At 46.8% G+C, this 23,460-nt stretch overlaps 1 protein-coding gene across 35 annotated transcripts in view; it reads right to left on the minus strand.

Moving 5' to 3' along the window:
• The window catches only part of CLASP2 (cytoplasmic linker associated protein 2), a 229,824-nt gene that overhangs the window by 109,884 nt on the left and 96,480 nt on the right, over positions 1 to 23,460 (minus strand). For 29 of the 35 annotated variants that reach the window (XM_038767129.1, XM_038766976.1, XM_038767065.1 and 26 more), the window contains exon 8: positions 10,697 to 10,843. In XM_038767129.1, the coding sequence (XP_038623057.1) occupies positions 10,697 to 10,843 (147 nt within the window). Of the gene's footprint in view, positions 1 to 10,696; positions 10,844 to 11,262; positions 11,429 to 23,460 lie in introns of those variants that run through there. The other 6 variants (XM_038767243.1, XM_038767235.1, XM_038767225.1 and 3 more) reach the window with 2 other exon arrangements.

Consider the following 23,460-nt stretch of genomic DNA (forward strand, 5'->3'; position numbering starts at 1 on the left):
TTGCCTGTTGGGTGACTCTGGGCAAGTCACTTCATTTCTCGGTGCCTCAGTTGCCTCATTTTGGAAAAGGGAGGTCAGACTCCTGTTCTCGCCTCCTGCTTCAATTGTGAGAGCCGGATGAGATAGGGACTGTGCCCGACCCAATCATCTTTTATCTATCAACCCGAGCGTTTATTGCAGTGCTTGGGACATAATCAATCGATGGAATTGACTGAATGCATAATGCTTGCAGAGCACGGTACTGATTGCTTAGAGAGTACAATACGACAGAACTGGCTGATATGTCCCTGCCCACAATGAGCTAACTGTCTAGAGCTACAATAAGCATTTTGGAAATGCAATTATTATTATCACTGTTACCATCCCCATGGCACCCATGTAGCCCTCAATTACTCTATACGCCAGATAGAGTATAATAAGGAAGGCAGCCGTGTCTCCAGAAGCAGAGTTTTTCTGCTGTTTTAAAAATGACGCTGCTGACCGTGAGAATAAACCCCTTGGTGTGAGTGCGACTGCGACTCTCTTGCGCGTTGAATCCTTGAAATGCAGTAGAAGTAAGAAACGCAGGAAGCAGCCCGGCTCAGTGGAAGGAGTATGGGCTTGGGAGTCAGAGGTCATGGGTTCTAATCCCAGCTCCGCCACTTGGCTGTGCGACTTTGGGCAAGTCACTTCACTTCTCTTTATTTTATTTTTATTAGTATTTATTTTACTTTGTTAGTATGTTTGGTTTTGTTCTCTGTCTCCCCCTTTTAGACTGTGAGCCCACTGTTGGGTAGGGAACGTCTCTATATGTTGCCAACTTGTACTTCCCAAGTGCTTAGTACAGTGCTCTGCACACAGTAAGCGCTCAATAAATACGATTGATTGATTCTCTGTGCCTCAGTTCCCTCATCTGGAAAATGGGGATTAAGACTGCGAGCCCCCCGTGGGACAATCCGATCACCTTGTATCACCCCCCGCGCTTAGAACAGTGCTTCGCATACAGTAAGCACTTAACAAATACCATAATAATGATAAGTAATATCAATAATAATATTTGTTAAGCAGAAGCAGACTGGCCTAGTGGCATGAGCTCGGGAGTCAGAAGACATGGGTTCTCATCCTGGCTCTGCCACTTGTCTGCTGTGCGAACCTTCTCTGTGTCTCAGTTCCCTCATCTGGAAAATGGGGATGAAGACTGTGAGCCCCACATGGGACAACCTGATTACCTTGTATCTCCCCCAGCGCTTAGAACAGTGCTGGGCACATAGTAAGTGCTTAACAAATACCACCATTATTATTATTATTATCTACTATGTGCCAACATAGAAAAGCAAAAGAAGATTGGGAGAAAACAGGAGGTCAAACCTGACATGGGGCCAAAGTAACACCCCCCTTTTGACAGCTTATTTTTCAGGGTGACTACTGCTCAACCACCTATACTCTAAGTTCCTCGAGTGCAGGGACTGTGCTTGTCAATGGTATTGCATTCTCACCAGCGTTTAATTCACTGCTCTGCAGTGAAGTAAGAGCTCAATCAATGAAGATTTGCTGAAAATCAATTAGGCTTCAATCAAATTTCGGATTTGGAGACAACTAGACAGGCACTATAAACAAACTTGCCCCGTCTTAAGAGCTTTCACCTTGTAAGCGTGAGCCGGAAAAAGGAAAAGCGGGAGTCAAAAAGCAGATTTCTTTCCTCGAGTACCGCTTTACACCTCATGGTAGTCAGTTCTGCACTGCAGGATTACAATCTGGAGGAACCCCATGTTGAGAAGAAAATGTGTTGTCCCACATGACTTGTCAAGAACTTCAAAATCTTATTCAGTCATTCATTCAATCATATTGAGTGCTTTCCGTGTGCAGAGCACTGTGCTTGGCGCTTGGGAGAGTACGATACGACAATAGACAGACGCATTCCCTGCTCACAGTGAGCTTACGGTCTAGAAGGGGGAGCTTACAGTCTAGACAGGGAGAGCAACAAATAATAACGCTATCCCCTGGCTCTCACGAGGCTCTCGGCTTAAGAACATCGAGCGACTAGATGTTAGACTTAACATCTTAGATGTTAGACCCTTTTAGACTGTGAGCCCACTGTTGGGTAGGGCCTGTCTCTATATGTTGCCAATTTGTACTTCCCAAGCGCTTAGTACAGTGCTCTGCACACAGTAAGTGCTCAATAAATACGACTGATGACTAGCTAAACTGTGCCTTGGAAAAAGTCAATGGACCCCAAACGTACACTTTCTTCCACATGCTGCCAAGCAGAGCTTCAGCCAAGGTTAAATAATAAGAATAATAATAACGATGGCATTTATTAAGCGCTTACTATGTGCAAAGCACTGTTCTAAGCGCTGGGGAGGTTACAAAGTGATCAGGTTGTCCCACGGGGGGGCTCGCAGTCTTAATCCCCATTCTACAGATGAGGGAACTGAGGCCCAGAGAAGTGAAGGGACTTGCCCAAAGTCACACAGCTGGCAAGCTGCCGAGCTGGGATTTGAACCCATGACCTCTGACTCCAAAGCCCGGGCTCTTTCCACCGAGCCACGCTGCTTCTCTTAAATGTGAGGCCTATCGTTGTTGACGGCTGTAGAGATGAGGAAAAAGCACAGTGAGGTGCAACACGGGTATTCCTTGGGGAGACACTGCATCGTGAGTTGGCAGGAACTCCCCTGATAATTCTTCTTCTGCCAGAGCCTTAACCTGTTTTATAACTACATATCAACCTCTGGCCCCACTGAAAGGGGTAGCTACCCTACTGACAAGTTTTTGTTGTTCATTTCAGGGTATTTGTTAAGCGTTTATTAGGTGTCGGGCACCGTACTGAGCACTGGGGTAGATATAAGCTAATCAAGTTGGACACGATCCACGTCCTATTTGGGGCTACCCGTCTTAATTCCCATTTTACAGATCAGGTAAGAGGCGCAGAAGTGAAGTGACTTGCCCAAGGTCACACAGCAAAATAGCGGAGCCGGAATTAGAACCCAGGTCCTCCTGACACTGCTTCTCAGAAGCAGAAACCTACAAATGATAGAAAACCCATTTCCCAGTTAACAATATTTCACGTCACCAGAATGGTTGTCAAAAAAAAAAAAAAAGTCACTCAATGGGATTTACTGAGCACTTACTTCGTGCAGAGCGCTGTACTTCATCATCACCATCAATCGTATTTATTGAGCACTTACTGTGTGCAGAGCACTGTACTAAGCGCTTGGGAAGTACAAATTGGCAACATATAGAGACAGTCCCTAACCAACAGTGGGCTCACAGTCTAAAAGGGGGAGACAGAGAACAAAACCAAACTTACTAACAAAATAAAATAAATAGAATAGATATGTACAAGTAAAATGAATAAATAAATAAATAATAGAGTAATAAATATGTACAAACATATATACATATATACAGGTGCTGTGGGGAAGGGAAGGAGGTAAGATGGGGGGATGGAGGTGGGGAGGGGGGAGTACAACACAACAGAGTACTTGGGAGAGTACAACACGACAGAGTTGGCAGACACGTTTGCTGCCCACAGCGTGCTTACAGTTGAGTGATAAGCCAAAATGCCATTACTGCCCGTGCTATTTCATACGGTCAAATCAATTCTTCCCAACGACGAGAACAAAGCCATCTGAAGACCATTAAAAAAAAAAAATCTCACTGACGGTGGCCCAATCTCCTCCCCAACCGCTAAAAAGAATCGCACTGCACGATATTTATTACTCTATTTATTTATTTTACTTGTACATATCTATTCTATTTATTTTATTTTGTTAGTATGTTTGGTTTTGTTCTCTGTCTCCCCCTTTTAGACTGTGAGCCCACTGTTGGGTAGGGACCGTCTCTATATGTTGCCAATTTGTACTTCCCAAGCACTTAGTCCAGTGCTCTGCACACAGTAAGCGCTCAATAAATACGATTGATGATGATGATGATGTGTTTCATCGTTTTCTGAGTGCCCGTGAGAGGGGCTCATTTTGCCTTTCAAGCGGCTTTTAGACGTTACCTGCTCCTCATCTTGCCTTTCAAGTGGCTTTTCGACGTTACCTGCTCTCCCCCTTTCCTGTCGGCCTTCGTGAAGCGAATCCGTACGTGGCCTGCCCTCTCTGCCCGCCGCCGCCACGGATCCCCATCCCACTGGACCTTCCTCTCCCTCCACCGTGGCCACAGGCGCCGTGGCGGCTAGAGGGGATCATCATCATCATCAATCGTATTTATTGAGCGCTTACTATGTGCAGAGCACTGTACTAAGCGCTTGGGAAATACAAATTGGCAACACATAGAGACAGTCCCGACCCAACAATGGGCTCACAGTATAAAAGGGATATGTACAAGTAAATTAAATAAATAAATAGAGTAACAAATATGTACAAACATATATAAAGGTATACATATATACAGGTAGACATGGATGTGGGGAGGGAGGGCATTCCAGGCCAGGGGGAGGATGCTGGCCGGCGATGCCGGCCGGGAAACGCTCGTCAGAGGAACCTTGACCCCGGCCTGGACTCCCTCCTACCCGCGCTAACCATCAACTGCTCCTCCCGGACCGCGCGGCCGGCCGGCCCCGAGTGCGGGGAAGCGGAGGCCGAAAGGAGGGAAGCAAAGAAGGGAGACGGGATGAGGGAAGCCAGCGAAAGAGGAAAAAGGCAGCAAAGGCGGGAGAATGGGATTGGGGGAGCAGGGCTGGGGTAAGGGGAAGCCCACACACTAATAGTAATGATAGCAATACTAATTGTGGTATTTGTTAAGTGCCAGGGACCGTACTAAACCCTGAGGTGGATACAACTAAATCCGGCCTACTGAGAGCTCACCTCCTCCAGGAGGCCTTCCCAGACTGAGCCCCTTCCTTCCTCTCCCCCTCGCCCCCCTCTCCATCCCCCCATCTTACCTCCTTCCCTTCCCCACAGCACCTGTATATATGTATATATGTTTGTACATATTTATTACTCTATTTATTTTACTTGTACATATCTATTCTATTAATTTTATTTTGTTAGTATGTTTGGTTTTGTTCTCTGTCTCCCCCTTTTAGACTGGGAGCCCACTGTTGGGTAGGGACCGTCTCTATATGTTGCCAAATTGTACTTCCCAAGCGCTTAGTCCAGTGCTCTGCACACAGAAAGCACTCAATAAATACGATTGATGATGATGATGATGAGGTCGGACACAGTCCCTCTCTTACACGGGACTCACGCTCTTAATCCCCATTTTACAGACAAGGGAACTGAAGCACAGAGGTGAAGTGACTCGCCTCGGTCGCACAGCAGACAAGTGGAGGAGGCACTTGGCCCAGGCCCGGGTTCTATTCGTCAGGACATTCGTTCACTCATTCAATCGTATTTATTGAGCGCTTACTGTGTGCACAGCACTGTACGAAGCGCTTGGGGAGTACGAGTTGGCAACATATAGAGACGGTCCCTACCCAACAATGGGCTCACAGTCTAGAAGGGGGAGACAGATGGCGAAACAAAACGTATTAACGAATAAAACAGAGTAGTAAGTATGTACAAGTAAAATAGAGTAATAAATCCGTACAAACATATATACAGGTGCTGTGGTGAGGGGAAGGAGGAGAGAAAGGAGGGGGCTCAGTCTGGGAAGGCCTCCTGGAGGAGGTGAGCTCCCAGCAGGGCTTTGAAGGGCGGGAGAGAGGTTGTGTATCTGATATGAGAGAAGGATAGAGACAGACAGAGAGAGACAGACAGCACACTCTGAGATCCCATCTCTATATGTGGTTGAGACTGACAAAGTTTAGGTGCCATTAATGAGTCATTCCACAATGGGGTTCTGGAGATCCTCCTGCATCTTTCCAACAGCAGCCTCACCAAATCCTCCCCACCGCCCACACCGTCGGGGGACCGTTGGCACCACCGGGCCCAAAGCGGCGGCGGCGGCGGCGGCGGCGCTGGGGGCAGCCATATGGCGCCGGGGCACCAATCGCTCCATTCTGCCTCCTATCCTACCCTTAAACTTGGGGCATCTGGGTCAATCAATCAATCGTATTTATTGAGCGCTTACTGTGGGCAGAGCACTGTACTAAGCGCTTCCATCCCACACTATCGCCTATGGATTCCATCACAATAATAATAATGATGACATTTATTAAGCACTTACTACATGCAAAGCACTGTTCTAAGCGCTTGGGGGGGATACACGGTAATCAGGTTGTCCCACGTGGGGCTCACAGTCTTCATCCCCATTTTACAGATAACTGAGGCCCAGAGAAGTGAAGTGGCTTGCCCAAAGTCACACAGCTGACAAGTGGCGGAGCCGGGATTGGAACCCATGACCTCTGACTACAAAGTCCGTGCTCTTTCCACTGAGCCACGCTGCTCACAGGAGAGAGGCCCAGATGGGAAGGGAAACTACATCAGAGTGGCAGAGTGGCTTGGCGGACGGAGCACAGGCCTGCTGGCCGGAAGGTCCTGGGTTCTAATCCCAGCTCTGCCACAGGCCTAGAGTGTGACTTTGGGCAAGTCACTTCACTTACCTGGGCCTCAGTCACCTCATCCGTAAAATGGGGATTAAGAGTGTGAGCCCCATGTGGGACAGGGACCGTGCCCAACCCAATTTGCTTGTACACACCCCAGCACCTGGAACAGTGCCTGGCACATAGTAAGCGCATTACAAACACCACTATTATTACTGGTATTATTATTAATAATAAATACCCTTGACCGATTGACTCAGCTCAACTCTACCGCCGCATCACTGTTGCCTGATTTCAACAGGGCAATTTCCAGGAAAAACTTCAAAATCGTTTAAACCAACTACCCCAGGCTCAGGAGTCAAGCACCCGGACTCTAGTTTAGGCCACTCTTGTGGAAGAGAACACTGGCAACTGAGCTTTTACTACAGCCTGAAAAATGCTCTTAGCAAAGTGCTTCGCAAGCAGTCCCCAGCCAGTCAACTCAAACCCAATTTCAGGTCTTTCGAGTAGACGAGTGTTTGTTTCCAAGGTAGGTTTTGCTTCATCTACCCAAAACTGTGAAGGAAAGAAGCTCACTTGGCAGATCGGTAAATAAACTATTGATTCAATAGATGGGAAATAATTAAAGAATGAAGGGAAGCCATCAGCAGGCAGGAATGACTTGATTAAACTGCCCTGTGTCTTCCTCTCCGGGGAGAAGCACTTCAATCTTCTAAAAAGGCAGTGAGCAGTTATAATTCTTGCAACTGGCGAGACAATTTTGCCTTTTGACTGACCTCAGAGACTGCTGGTTGAAGTAACCAGGAAGCTGCTTTCTTTGAGGTGTGACTTTTTCGTTTTATAAAAAAAAAAAATAGTATATGTTTAACACTTTTTGCCAGGCACTGTACTAAAGCGCTGGGGTAGGTACAAGCTAATCGGGTTGGACACAGTTCCTCTTTTATGGAAGGTTTACAGCCTTAATCCCCATTCTCTGGATGAGGGAACTGAGGCCCAGAGAGGTAAAGTGACAGGCCCAAAGTCACACAACGGACAAATGGCAGAGCCGGGATTAGAATCCAAGTCCTGTTGATTCCCAGGCCTGGGCTGTCTCCACTACGCAACGCTGCTTCTGGGAGCTGAGGTGGCTTGTTAATTACGGGTAAATGCAGCAATATTTGAAAGAATAGCGAGCAGACCAACCAGTCTGCCATCTAAGCCACAATAATTTCTGAAGCCTCTCGTGATTCCGGATTGTCTCCGGGGCAACAGTCCCTCTCCCTGGCCGAGAGTAAGGAACTGCTACCTGCCATCGGTTTTCAAACGGATTGGAAGATAAACTTTCCAGAGAGGAATGCCAGCCAAGGAGGGCATCGGCTTTACGGGCACCCAAGAGCAGCCTCTGGCTACGAGATATTTCCTTAAGAGAGAAAAAAGGACAATCAGTGGACCTAAGTGAGGTCTGGCAACGGTACGAAACAAGCAGAAGGCCAAGACACCCTCTCGACCACCAGCGTAAGAACTCTAGCTCTGGACAATTACCCAGGAGACACGATAACTCTGAAGTGATCAGCAAATTTCTACAAGTTCAATCAATCTTATTGATTGACATCTTACTACGTGCAGAGCACTGTACTGAGCGCTTTGGAAAAGAGTTGGTAGAAACATTCCCTGGGCTTTTAGGCCCAATAAAAGTGATGGAAAAATGAGGTTTCATGCCAACGGAGTGTATTTTATGCTACCGCAAAGTTGTACATGAATTAAAACCACCTTTTTGTGGGTTTAAAGGAAATTAAGACCAAAATACTCCAATCAGGCTAGTATCACATCGAAAGCTTACCTCTAAAATATTTCAAGGCGCTCAATTCGAGTGAAGACTAATGAAAAAAATCAAAAAATAACTGAACTTGGTGACAAGATAGTTTTGTTCAAGGCATTTTCTTTAAAGGACTGCAAAACTGTGGCTGCGCTGACAACTGTGGCTGCAATTAGAACATTTCAGATTGTCAAATGAGGAGTACCGTCTCAGGACAGACACAAACTATATTATGTGAATTGAGAACGCTAGAGGAAAACACAAGACAATGCTAGGCGATGTAAAAGAATGGCATGAGGTTGTTACTCATCTCTCTAGTTGAAAAGGTGAGAAGATTAGAAGACTCTACCTGCAATAATGATGCTGTAGCAAGGGAATTTAGGGGCATTTATTGCATGGCAATGAAAGGAGTGATAAATTACCAAAAAACCTAGGCTCAGGGACCATGGCATTCCAAAGGTTCAATATTTCATTATAAACGTTTTAAAAGGGCACTTCGGCTTTCAATTGCACTGTTCAAAGGAAGATTCTGCTCAAGGAGAAGGTAGGTCAAAAATAAAAAGAATTTCTATAAAAGAATGCATTGGTTAAAGCCGCACAAAATATTTACAAGAGTCCAGTCGTCTAGCGAGAAAATGCTGTCTTCACCAAACAGAAGCCAACCCCCAGTTCCCATTTCACTGGAGAGATGATCCTCTAGTTCAAAGATGGGAAGCCAATACAAACGATTATACGGGTTGCATGAGGAAACAGTACGTACCCCGCAAAAATTAAAAAAAAACTGGCACTCTTAACCCACCAAATATTTCTTATTCTCATGTCACATTTCATCACGTTTCCAGCAGAAGCTCAGATTTCAGCTGAAATGGATTCCGTCTCCGTGTGGTCCAAAAATTGATTTCTTCCCCCATTACTGCCTGCGGTCTCGTTCGGCAGAATATGCTATGCGCTATCTACGGCAAAATCTCAACAAGAGCTCAATAAAATGTTAAACTCTGACCGTTTTCCTTGGATTTTGGCTAAATGAGCCCTACACCTAAGAAATGCAATTCTACCTAGTCTACCTCTCAGCCTCTAGTGGTGCGGCCAAAGCTTTAGAGAGGAAGACGTTATTACAAGAGGGCCTTCATTCCGTTCCTTAAACGTTTCTGCCACAAAAGAGAATAACAAAGAAAAATAACCGGGAAGAAGCATGGCCTCGTGGACAGAGCATGGGCCTGGGATTCAGAAGGACCGGCGTTCTAATCCCGGCTCCGCCACTGGTTCGCTGTGTGGCCTCAGGCAAGTCACTTGACTTCCCTGGGCCTCAGTTCCCTCATCTGGAAAATGGGGGAGAAGTCTGTGAGCCCCACGTAGTGGGAGCAATTCTGTCTTCTCGACACTGCTCGGGATCACCAACAGTTAACCCAGACAATGCGACAGAGGAAAGGATAGGGCCTAACTAACAAATTCCCGATCTGCGTGCTCTAACCACTAACAGTCTAATATCCATCAAACAACTCAGTGTGTGTGACCTTGGGCAAGCCATTTAACTTCTCCGTGCCTCAATTACCTCATCTGTAAAATGGGGACTGAGACTGTGAGCCCCACGTGGGACAACCTGATTACCTTCTATCTACCCCAGAGCTTAGAACGGTGCTTGGCACATAGTAAGAGCTTAACAAATATTATTATTATTGTGTGGGACACGGACTACATTCATCCGTGTCCCTCCCACGTTCAGGAGAAGCAGCGTGGCTCAGTGGAAAAGAGCCCGGGCTTTGGAGTCAGAGGTCATGGGTTCAAATCCCGACTCCACCAATCGTCAGCTGTGTGACTTTAGGCAAGTCACTTCACTTCTCTGGGCCTCAGTTCCCTCATCTGTCAAATGGGGATGAATCAATCAATCGTATTTATTGAGCGCTTACTGTGAAGACTGTAAGCCCCCCGTTGGACAACCTGATCACTTTGTAACCTCCCCAGTGCTTAGAACAGTGCTTTGCACATAGTAAGTATTTAATAAATGCCATCACTCTTCTTATCCAGCGCTTAGAACAGTGCTTTGCACATAGTAAGCGCTTAATAAATGCCATCATTATTATCCTGCTTTGCCTGCAGCTACTCAGCCGCTTACTTCAGTGCCAGGCACATAGTAAGCACTTAAATACCATAAAAAAAATTAAAATAATGACCGGAAGGCCCGACAGAGCCCCCAAAATCTACCCAAGTGGAACTCTTATTCGATTTTTACCCACGCTTCCATTTCGGGAATAAACTCGGATCCGAGAGCACGAGCTGCTTTACGTACCCTCATGGGGAGGGCATGGGCATTCTCCAGTCTTTTCGTCCTTTTCAAAACCCCGGGGCCTTTTAGCGTCTCTTGCAACGCTCCTGGGGGGTTTCCGACCCGCAGTCGTGCTGCAGTTACGAATTAAACATCTTTCCCCCCAAAGTTCCCGCGGCAGACGGGGTCGGGGTCAGCGAAAAGGGGGACAGAAAGAGATCTCCATTACCTCCGACCTTCGGTCCTCCCACTGAACCGGGCTTCCTGGCGCTGTTGACCGGGTTTCCGGGCTTTTTCGGAGCGGGGACCTTGAAGGCCGAAGCGGCTGAAGGCGGCTTGTTCCCGTCCACGGACTCCTCATCGTCAAAGCTTTTATCTGCAACGAGACGTTGGAAACGGGGGAATGGAACCGGGCTGCGGTCTCTCGGGAGGCCCACGGAACAACAAGTAAAAACCAGCGGTTGTCACTCTCCTCCCGGCCCCGGCCCGGCAGACGGTCCACCCCCAAAAAACTGACCTAAAGCTCCTCTCGACACAGTAAGCGTTTACTCCCTGTTAGCCATCCCTGGTCACACAGGGATCATTTTCTACCATCTAACTCAACATCGCCCGGGAGGGACGTTAATTCTACGGATCAGGCCTCCGCCCGGGAAACAGAAATCGACCGTTAGGTCAAGGTATTCCTGCCCGCGCTGGCTGGTGGAGAGCTGCCCCTTCCCGGTCGGCATTTTCCATCTCCCACGGTGCACCCTCCCCGCCCGCCCCGTCTCCCGTCACCGGGGCTCTGCATCTTACAATCGCAGATCCGCTTGCAAATCAGCCGCCTCATTCCTCTGAAAGCTCCCGGGGCCCCCTCACGCTACGATGCTCTCCGAGGCCCGCATGGCCCCGGGTGCCCGCCGCCCTGCTGATCCGGGGGAAACCACCGGCGGAGACCACCGCGGATCCGCCACGGCGGTTTGTGCCGGCATCTTGCTTTCTCTTCCCCGCACTAGATGCCGGGGAGGCCAATCAGCTACTAGGTGACATCATCATCTTCTGGTGGTCACAGCCAGATGCAAGGTGGAGGAAAAAAAAAAAAATTCTTCCCGCTGATACATCTAGCCCTACACGCCAGGTCTGCTGCCGCGATTCCCGTTTTTCACTAGGAATTTGCCGGTGTACAGGCTGAAAGACTGGGGGTGGCTCTGCGCGCCTATGTGCATGTATCTGTACACAAGATGCCCAGATATAGAGAAAGCTTTTCTTTAGGTCTCCATCTCAACGATTTATTGAGCTTCCAGTTTAAAAAAATCATTTCTCCCACACATAATTGGCGGCGGTGTTCCAATTATATCAGTCAAACCCTCGAGCAAAACCCGAGGCTTGGAAATTATGTGCATAAGCGTGCCATCTTAAAATTTTCTTTTTAATTGCTAAAGCAGGAAAAAAATCTAAATCTTCATGAACTGCTCACGTATTTTATGGAACGGCCCACCTCCCGGTCAGGGGGAAGTAGTCGACATCTTTTTATAGAAGCGCAGGAGATGCCCCACCTTTTTTTTTTTTGCCATTTGTGCATTGTGCCCTTCGTCACGGACAAGGGAGCGAGTGGGCTTCTCTAGGACCCCGCAAAGTCCAACATGTGGTTCGTCTTACAAACAAGATGGGTGAGGCCGGGAACGTCGGGCTGGGATGTCGCTGGGTTTCCTTCCTTTAAATCTACCATTTTCCTCATGTACCATTTTAAAAGCATCCAAGAAATCTATTTTTCACTTGAAAGGGCTGCTCGGCTTCCTACCAGAGTATTCAAACAATATACATCAGTGTGTGTGGATTTTTTTTTTTCCGTTTTTGCTGCAGTAGATAATCTGCTGGAAAGTAACCTTTCAGTTCGACATTTTCCCCCAAATGCCGCAACAGCCTTGGAAAAAGCAGAAACGCTGAACAAAGGCTTTCTTTTTATATAAAAAGACATGGTTTGTTTTAATCGGTATGCTTAGCAACAATGTTTCACACCTTGTGACGGCCAAAAAAGAGAAAAAAATCACAAAGCAACCCCTGCTCTTTTAAGGAATTGCCAATATGCACATAGTACCTTGTCCAAAAGCGTCCTATAAATTGCTTGTTTCTGTACAGCTGTTCTATAAGGAGGAATAGGGCTGAGTATATGCGTATGGGCAGACACACAAACCCATCAGGACTCAGAGAAAGGCAATGAAACATGCAGTAGCCCTTGAGTTTCCATGGGAACAATGCTCTGTCTTGACACACAAGAACTGGGAGGGGAGGCTTCAAACCTCAGAAACGGAGTTAACTCTTAAGATGACCGAAATTACGAGGAAGGAATTCTTCTACATTTCTTCCAAGGGGCAGATAATCTCTTGACCTTCACCGAGAGAAATGCACAACGGCGGCAGTTCGCTATTGTGTGAACCAGGGCCCTGAATCTCCTTGCATTCTGGTTTGCTTGTTTCTAGGCCTTTATAGTGCAGGGCGGGGCTGGAATTCCAGCAAATCCAAAATGAACGGCTTTTAAGACCTAAAACCTCAGGTAATAATAATAATAATGGTGGCATTTGTTAAGTGCTTACTACGTGCAGAGCACTGTTCTAAGGGCTGAGGGGAATACAAGGTGATCAGGTTGTCCCACGTGGGGCTCACAGTCTTAATCCCCATTTGACAGATGAGGTCACTGAGGCTCAGAGAAGCTAAGTGACTTGCCCAAGGTCACACAGCAGACATGGGGCAGAGCCGGCATTAGAACCCATGACCTCGGACTCCCAAGCTCACGCTCTTTCCACTGAGCCACGCTGCTTCTCGTGGCGATGTGACAGCGGCGGTGGCTGAATTACCGTAGTGGCGACAGACTAAAATCTCTTAGTACAGTGCTCTGCACACAGTAAGCACTCAATAAATACGACTGAATGAATGAATGTTGTAGAGGTAGGGAATGGTAGTTATACACGTAGAAAAGAAGCTGGCATCAGCCAGCCATGGGAAAGAAAAAGTCACTTTACCCCAATCACCAGCAATCAACAGGATTGCTGTTACCCACTGTTGGGTAGGGACCATCTCTATATGTTCCAAACTTGTACTTCCCAAGCGCTTAGTCCAGTGCTCTGCACACAGTAAGCGCTCAATAAATACAATTGAATGAATGCACAGGATGGACTGAGCAGTACATTAAGTCCTCTGGAGATTAAAGCAGAATCCTATCATACCTTAAGGATGAGGATCGACCAATTCTACTGCATTTTACTCTCCCAAATCCTCAAGACAGTGTTTTCTGCACATGGTAAGCGCTCAATAAATACCACTGACGGCACCTGAGAACAGACAGAGCTCCGCCACTTGCCTGCTCTGTGACCTTGGGTAAATTCCCTTCGTTTTTCTGGGCCTCAGTTTCCTCAACTGAAAAATGGGGATTAAGGCTGTGAGCCCCATGCGGGACAAGGACCGTGCCCAACCCGACTTGCTTGTATCCACCCCAGCGCTCAGTACAGCGTTAGGCAGCATACTCAGTCGGATTTATTGAGCGCTTACTGTGCGCAGAGCACTGTACTAAGCGCTTGGGAAGTACAAGTTGGCAACATATAGAGACGGTCCCTACCCGACAACGGGCTCGCAGTCTAGAAGATGTCACTATATGTCATTTGAAACTGGAAAAAATGGGTTGAGAGCCTACTGGATGACCTCATAACACCATGGGTTTATGCAGCACTCCAAGAGTTGCGCCAAGTGCTGAGTGAATACCATTGAGTGACGTCATTACGTTACACGGGAGTCTATTAGACTCCTCCTGAACCTCCAGACGTCTCCAGAGGTAACCTTGGAAACGTCCTGATTTCTCCCGAGCCGTGTATTACCCTACGACATCTATGTTAACAGACACCAATCACTGACCTTGGGCAAATCACTTCACTTTTCCAGATTTCAGTTCCCTCGTCTGCAAAGGTGGGGAGGGAAGCTTCCCAATACCCGTTCCCCTTCCTAAACTGCGAGCCCCGTGTGGGAACTGATTATTTTGTATCTACCCCCGGGGTTTAATACAGTGTAGGGCAATGTAAGCGTTTAACAAATATCACAGTTATTACTGCTGTTGTTTGAAATTCTGACTTGGGCTAGGCAATCAATGCCAACATTTGTAAATGCTGTTTCCCTCTGACATTGGGAAGCAGCACAGCCTCCGTGGAAAAATCACGAATCTGGGAGGCAGAGGACTTGGGCTCTAATCTGCCGTGTGACCTCGGGCAAGTCGCTGCCCTTCTCTGGGCCTCAGTTTCTTTATCTGCAAAAGGGGGATTCGGTACCTGTTCTGCCCCCTCAGACTGGGATCCCCGTGTGGGGCAGGGACTGTGTCCAACCTATCTTCTAATACCAATAATAATAATAATAATAATAATGATGATGGTATTTGTTAAGTGCTTACTATGTGCAAAGCACTGTTCCAAGCGCTGGGGGGATATAAAGGTGTCTTCTAATAATAATAATAATAACGGTATTTGTTAAGTGCTTACTATGTGCAAAGCACTGTTCCAAGCACTGGGGGGATATAAGGTGTCTTCTAATAATAATAATAATAACGGTATTTGTTAAGTGCTTATTATGTGCAAAGCACTGTTCCAAGCACTGGGGGGATACAAGGTGTCTTCTAATAATAATAATAACGGTATTTGTTAAGTGCTTACTATGTGCAAAGCACTGTTCCAAGCTCTGGGGGGATACAAGGTGTCTTCTAATAATAATAACAACGGTATTTGTTAAGTGCTTACTATGTGCAAAGCACTGTTCCAAGCGCTGGGGGGATACAAGGTGATCAGGTTGTCCCACGTGGGGTTCACAGTCTTAATCCCCATTTTACAGATGAGGGAACTGAGGCACAGAGAAGTGAAGTGACTTGCCCAAAGTAACACAGCTAATTGGCGGAGCCAGGATTTGAACCCCGATCTCTGACTCCAAAGCCCGGGCTCTTTCCACTGAGCCGCACTGCTTCTATTTACCCCAGCGCTTAAAACAGTGCCTGGCCCATAGTAAGCGCTTAGCAGCTTTGGTAATTCTTATCGTTATTAATTTTATTAGGCTCTGTGTGCCATCTGAAACCAGCCTTGCATACAAACAAGTTACAGTCAGAGTTGTTACGTTGGGTGCATATAACTAACCAGCCTCAGTAAATGTACACGTTGTGTACTTTGAAATCATGACAGAAAATGTTCTAAGAAGTGCTCCAGGGGTGAATCCTAACCTTCCACATTTGAATCAATCAATCAATCGTATTTATTGAGCGCTTACTATGTGCAGAGCACTGTACTAAGCGCTTGGGAAGTACAAATTGGCAACACATAGAGACAGTCCCTACCCAACAGTGGGCTCACAGTCTAAAAGGATTTGAATGTTTACAAACTTCATCTCAAAAAAGAGCACACATCTTCCTTTTCCAAATTTACCACGGTCACAATATTTACTCACATCACTGCTGCACTTTTGCGTAATTATGGCAAGATGAGGTGGGCTGTTGTGCGGGTCACATGAGAATAATAATAATCATTGTGGCATTTGTTAAGAGCTTACTATGAGCCGGGCACTGTACTAAGCGCTGGGGTGGGTACCGACAAATCAGGTTGGACACAGTCTCTGTCCCAAGTGGGGCTCACAGCCTCAATCCCCATTTTACGGATGAGGTAACTGAGGCACAGGGAAGTGAAGTGACTTGCCCACGGTCTCAGAGAAGAAGCGGCGTGGCTCACTGGATTGAGCCCGGGCTTTGGAGTCAGAGGTCATGGGTTCGAATCCCGCCCCACTAATTGTCAGCTGTGTGACCTTGGGCAAGTCACTTAACTTCTCCGTGCCTCAGTTCCCTCATCTGGAAAATGGGGATTGACTGAGAGCCCCACGGGGGACAACCTGATCACCTTGTAACCTCCCCAGCGCTTAGAACAGTGCCTTGCACATAGTAAGCGCTTAATAAATGCCATTATTATTATTATTATTATTAAGTGATGGAGTCACGATTAGAACCCATGACCTCCTGACTCCAAAGTCCATGCTCTATCCACTAGGCCATGCCGCTTCTCCGTTAAAGGTGTGTGCCAACTAAGAATTAAGTCCAGAAATAAGGGGAGGAGAAGAAAAGAAGAAAAAAGGACAGGAGGGGGGTGAGGACGGGACTAAGAAGAGTAAGGTAAGAAGCCCTACAAGAGACATTCCACGAATTAAGTCCCCATTTTACGGATTAGGTAACTGAGGCACAGTGAAGTGCCTTGCCCAAGGTCTCAGAGCAGACAAGTGATGAAGTCAGGATTAGAACCCGTGACCTTCCGGCTCCAAAGTCCATGCTCTATCCCCTAGGCCACGCTGCTTCTCCGTTAAGGGTGTGTGCCACCTAAGAATTAAGTCCAGAGATAAGGGGAGGAGAAGAAAAGAAGAAAAAAGGACAGGAGGGGGGTGAGGACGGGATGAAGAAGAGAAAGGTAAGAAGCCCTACAAGAGACATTCATCATCATCATCATCATCAATCGTATTTATTGAGCGCTTACTATGTGCAGAGCACTGTACTAAGCGCTTGGGAAGTACAAATTGGCAACATTCCCCGAAATAAGTCCAGTCTCTCCTGCTGGGCTGGCCCATTCTCACCTACCCCTCTAATTGGAAATGAGAAACTCGCAGGTGCTGCATTCAGACTGTGAATTCATTCCCCCTTTTAGACTGTGAGCCCCCTGTTGGGTAGGGACTGTCTCTATGTGTTGCCAATTTGTACTTCCCAAGCGCTTAGTCCAGTGCTCTGCACATAGTAAGCGCTCAATAAATACGATTGATTGATTGACTGATTCAGACCCTACAAGAATGAATTCTTGTACTGCCCCTTCTCTCGCTTACCCCATCTCCCCTGGCAGCCTTCATGAAGCAAACTCTCCTCTCCCTCCCCGCCACCTTGCTTTCCCCCTTCTCACTCTTCTGCTCTTCCTTCTCCAAATCGCAGCCGCCCCGGCGCTTAGCAGAGGGCCTGGCACATGGTTTAATCCCCATTTTACAGATGAGGGGACTGAGGCACAGATAAGTGAAGCGACTTGCCCAGAGTCACACAGCTGACAATTGGCGTAGCCGGGATTTGAACTCATGACCGGACTCCAAAGCCCCTGTTCTTTCCACTGAGCCACTCTGCTTCTCGTGTGATGATGATGATGATAATTGCGGTATTAGTCGCTTACCGCATGCCGAGCGCCGTACTGAGGGCCGGAGACGGGTGCGGGGTCTCACGTGAGACTCAGAGTCTGTGTGGAAAAGGGAGCAGGTGTCCAACCCCCCCCCACTGCACGATATTTATTACTCTATTTATTTATTTTACTTGTACATATCTATTCTATTTATTTTATTTTGTTAGTATGTTTGGTTTTGTTCTCTGTCTCCCCCTTTGAGACTGTGAGCCCACTGTTGGGTAGGGACTGTCTCTATATGTTGCCAACTTGGACTTCCCAAGCGCTTAGTCCGGCGCTCTGCACACAGTAAGCGCTCAATAAATACGATTGATGATGACGATGATGGTAAGCACTTAAATGCCGTAATTATCATCTACCGGTGGAGGCAATTATACGGTATCTTGGAATCGGCTCTGTGCAAATATTTTCTCGGAGGCCAATGCAATGGGACCTTGGAAGGCTTGAAATGGAAGCTGAAAATAAGCGGATTATAAATACATCTTAACTCTTTCAAGGAAAACAAGTGTGTGTTTTTTGTAAATCCCAGCAGCACTGTTCTGGTGTTTTTACAGTAATCTCGGTTTAGAGCTGAAGCAGAAATGGTCACGTCTCTCCTTTTAATGCCCATGATGTGGAAATATGGCTATTTTACTCATCAGCATCCACAGCACGCTGTGTGCAGGAGCTGCCAGAGAGATGGGAGAAGCAGGTGAACGATCCATCGGCAAAAATGAGGTCTAATACGCTCACTACAGGCATCATTATCATCATCATCATCATCAATCGCATTTATTGAGCGCTTACTATGTGCAGAGCACTGTACTAAGCGCTTGGGAAGTACAAATTGGCAACATCTAGAGACAGTCCCTACCCAACAGTGGGCTCACAGTCTAAAAGGGGGAGACAGAGAACAAAACCAAACATACTAACAAAATAAAATAAATAGAATAGATATGTACAAATAAAATAAATACATAAATAGAGTAAAAAATATGTACAAGCATATATACATATATACAGGTGCTGTGGGGAAGGGAAGGAGGTAAGATGGGGGGGATGGAGAGGGGGACGAGGGGGAAATACGTCTTGCCAACTCTGTTGTACTCTCCCAACAGCTTAGTCCAGTGCTGTCCACAGAATAAGTGCTCAATATCTGTCTCCCCCTTCTATCAATCAATCAATCGTATTTATTGAGCGCTTACTGTGTGCAGAGCACTGTACTAAGCGCTTGGGAAGTACAAGTTGGTAACATATAGAGACAGTCCCTACCCAACAGTGGGCTCACAGTCTAAAAGGGGGAGACAGAGAACAAAACCAAACATACTAACAAAATAAAATAGATATGTACAAGTAAAATAAATAAATAAACAGAGTAATAAATATGTACAAACATATATACATCTATACAGGTGCTGTGGGGAAGGGAAGGAGGTAAGATGGGGGGATGGGGAGGGGGAATAGAGTAGATATGTACCCCCCACCCCCCGGCGCTTAGAACAGTGCTCTGCACATAGTAAGCGCTTAACAAATACCATCATCATCATCATCAATCGTATTTATTGAGCGCTTACTGTGTGCAGAGCATTGTACTAAGCGCTTGGGAAGTACAAACTGGCATTATATCGAGACAGTCCCTACCCAACAGTGGGCTCACAGTCTAAAAGGGGGAGACAGAGAACAAAACCAAACATACTAACAAAATAAAATAAATAGAATAGATATGTACAAGTAAAATAAATAAATAAATAAATAAATAAACAGAGTAATAAATATGTACAAACATATATACATCTATACAGGTGCTGTGGGGAAGGGAAGGAGGTAAGATGGGGGGATGGAGAGGAGGACGAGGGGGAGAGGAAGGAAGGGGCTGTGAGCCCGTTGTTGGGTAGGGACCGTCTCTATATGTTGCCAACTTGTCCTTCCCAAGCGCTTAGTACAGTGCTCTGCACACAGTAAGCGCTCAGTAAATATGACTGAATGAATGAATATCTCTGAGTTTTCAAGGGAGGGTGGTCAACGGAAACAAAGACGCTCAGGCCATGAAAACGTGCCTGAAGCAGTAGAAGTGATGCTATTTATTATGTACTTACAGTGTGCAGAGCCCTGTGCTAAGCACTAGGAGAGAATAGACAGGTGGCGATTCGATACGGCCTCTGAATGGCGGCATGGCTCACAGCCCGAGACTTTAAGTGAGGAGAAGGGATAGGAGACAGATACGTCGGGCGTGTTGACGGCATCCGAGAGGCCGAAAAGGATTAGGCTGGAAAAAGCCCATTGGATTTGGCTAAGAAGAAATCACTGGTGACTTGTAAATACGAATGAATGAATGAATGAATGAATAATCCTGATCTGTATATGTTTGTACATATTTATTACTCTATGTATTTATTTATTTTACTTGTACATAACTGTTGGGTAGGGACTGTCTCTATATGTTGCCAATTTGTACTTCCCAAGCGCTTAGTACAGTGCTCTGCACATAGTAAGTGCTCAAAAAATACGATTGATGATGATATCTATTCTGTTTATTTTATTTTGTTAGTATGTTTGGTTTTGTTCTCTGTCTCCCCCTTCTAGACTGTGAGCCCGCTGTTGGGTAGGGACTGTCTCTATATGTTGCCAACTTGTACTTCCCAAGCGCTTAGTACAGTGCTCTGCACACAGTAAGCACTCAATAAATACGATTGATTCATTGATTGAAGACAGTGTCATCTGATAGGAGAGAAAGGGATAAATATATATATATATGTATATATATATTTAAAAAAGAAAACAATCAATGGTATTTAGTGAGTGATTCTTGCGTTCAGAGAACTGTATTAAGCGCTTGGGAGAGTACACTGCCAGAGACTTGGTAGACAGTTCCCCTGCCCACAAGGAGCTTAGTCTAGAGAAGCAGCGTGGCTCAGTGGAAAAGAGCCCGGGCTTTGGACTCGGATGTCATGGGTTCAAATCCCGACTCTGCCAACTGTCAGCTGTGTGACTTTGGGCAAGTCACTTTACTTCTCCGGGCCTCAGTTCCCTCATCTGTAAAATGGGGATTAAGACTGTGAGCCCCCCGTGGGACAACCTGATCACCTTGCAACCTCCCCGGCACTTAGAACAGTGCTTTGCACATAGTAAGCGCTTAATAAATGCCATCATTATTACAGAGGGGCAACATTGTAGTGGGTCAAGAAGAGAGCTGGTAAAAATAAATTACTATTGTTGTGATGAATAATAATCACAACAATAATAATACTGATGATGATGGTGGTATTTGTTAAAGCGCTTACTAGGGGCCAAGTACTGCACAAAGTGGTAGGGTGGATACAAGCAGATGGGGCTGGGCAAAGGCCCTGTCCCACACGGGGCTCCCAGTCTTCATGCCCATTTTACAGATGAGGGAACTGAAGCCCAGAGAAGGGAAATCACTTGCCCAAGGTCACACAGCAAACAAGCGGCAGAGCCGGGATTGGAACCCAGGTCCTTCCGACCCCCAGGCCCCTGCTCGACCCACTAGACGACGCTACTTTCCGCATCAGAGCTCTGGGCAAACTGCCCTGTCGCCTCAGCCTTGCCCAGGAAGGAAAAGAGGAGAATAGTTGGGTAAGGAACCACACGAACTAAATCTTTCAGGCCCCGGGCATCCCTGGCTGATCATCGGTTAATCAATCAATCAATCAATCGTATTTATTGAGCGCTTACTGTGTGCAGAGCACTGTACTAAGCGCTTGGGAAGTCCAAGTTGGCAACATATAGAGACAGTCCCTACCCAACAGTGGGCTCACAGTCTAAAAGTCCCGGGACTGGCAGGGGGGCTCAGCCCAAGAGTCCGGCAGGTTATTACTCTATTTCGGAGAAGCGGCGTGGCTCAATGGAAAGAGCCCGGGCTTTGGAGTCAGGTCATGGGTTCAAATCTCCACTCTGCCAATTGTCAGCTGTGTGACTTTGGGCAAGTCACTTCACTTCTCTGGGCCTCAGCTGCAAAATGGGGATGAAGACTGTGAGCTCCCCGTGGGACAACCTGATCACCTGGTAACCACCCCAGCGCTTAGAACAGTGCCTTGCACATAGTAAGCGCTTAATAAATGCCATCATCATCATTATTACTTTATTTGCACATATTTACTAAATGTATTTTATTAATGATACGTATATAGCTATAATTCTATTTATTCTCATAGTATTGACATCTGTCTAGTTGTTTTGTTTTGTTGTCTGTCTCCCCCTTCTAGACTGTGAGCCTGCTGTTGGGTAGGGACCGTCTCTAAATGTTGCAAATTTATACTTCAAGCGCTCAGTACAGTGCTCCGCACACAGTAAGCGCTCAATAAATACGACTGAATGAATGAATGAGACCAAATGTCAATCATTTAAGATTTATGACTGCCTCACTCTCATGATCCTAACGCATTCTGCCATGTATCTATCTTGCTCACCCTGGATCTTCCACGGGATATTAGATTTTCACTGGCGTCCTAAATAAGCTTTGAATTACACAAATCATAGGCAAAGTCTCAACACTCCTAGCCAAACACCATTTCCCTTCACCATACGCTGAAGTGCCAAATTCCCCACATTTTGGAGAAACGCTCTTGTTCTTATGGTATCTGTTAAGTGCTCACTATGTGTCGGGCACGTACTAAGAGCTAGGGTAGAGATGAGATTCATTCATTCAATCGTATTTATTGAGCGCTTACTGTGTGCAGAGTACTGTTCTAAGCGCCTGGGAAGTACAAGTTGGCAACATATAGAGACTATCCCTACCCAACAATGGGCTCACAGTCTAGAAGCGGGAGACAGACAACAAAACATGCGGACAGGTGTCAAAACCATCAGAATAAATAGAATTATAGCTATATGCACATCATTAATAGAACAGAGTAGTAAATATGTACAAGTAAAATAAATGGAGTAATAAATATGTACAAATATGTACAAGTGCTGTGGGGAGGGGAAGGAGGTGGGGTGGGGAGGAGGAGAGGAAAAAGGGGACTCAGTCTGGGAAGGCCTCCTGGAGGAGGTGAGCTCTCAGTAGGGCTTTGAAGGGAGGGAGAGAGCTAGCGTGGCAGATGTGCGGAGGGATTGGGGGCGTTCCAGGCCCGGAGGATGACGTGGACCGGTGGTCGATGGCGGGACAGGCGAGAACGAGGTACGGTGAGGAGATTAGCGGCAGAGGAGCAGAGGGTGCGGGCTGGGCTGGAGAAGGAGAGAAGGGAGGTGAGGTAGGAGGACGAAAGTGAGGAGTTTTTGCTTGATTCATAGGTTGACAGGCAGTCACTGGAGATTTTTGAGGAGGGGAGTAACACGCCCAGAGCGTTTCTGTACAAAGATAATCCGGGCAGCAGAGTGAAGTATAGACTGAAGCGGGGAGAGACAGGAGGATGGGAGATCAGAGAGGAGGCTGATGCAGTAATCCAGTGGGGATAGGATGAGAGATTGACCCAGCAAGGTAGCAGTTTGGATGGAGAGGAAAGGGTGGATCTTGACGATGTTGTGGAGGTGAGACCGACAGGCTTTGGTGACGGATTGGATGTGTGGGGTGAATGAGACAGCCGAGTCGAGGATGACACCAAGGTTGCGGGCTTGTGAGACGGGAAGGAGGGCCGTGCTGTCTACAGTGACGGGAAAGTCAGGGAGGGGGAGGGTTTGGGAGGGAAGATAAGGAGCTCAGTCTTGGACATGTTGAGTTTTAGATGGCAGGCAGACATCCAGATGGACGTGTCCTGAAGGCAGGAGGAGATACGAGCCTGGAGGGAGGGAGAGAGAGCAGGGGCAGAGATGTAGATCTGGGTGTCATCCGCGTAGAGATGACAGTTGAAGCCGTGGGAGC

This window comes from Tachyglossus aculeatus, chromosome 2 (assembly GCF_015852505.1).
Source record: "Tachyglossus aculeatus isolate mTacAcu1 chromosome 2, mTacAcu1.pri, whole genome shotgun sequence".
Classification (NCBI taxonomy): domain Eukaryota; kingdom Metazoa; phylum Chordata; class Mammalia; order Monotremata; family Tachyglossidae; genus Tachyglossus; species Tachyglossus aculeatus.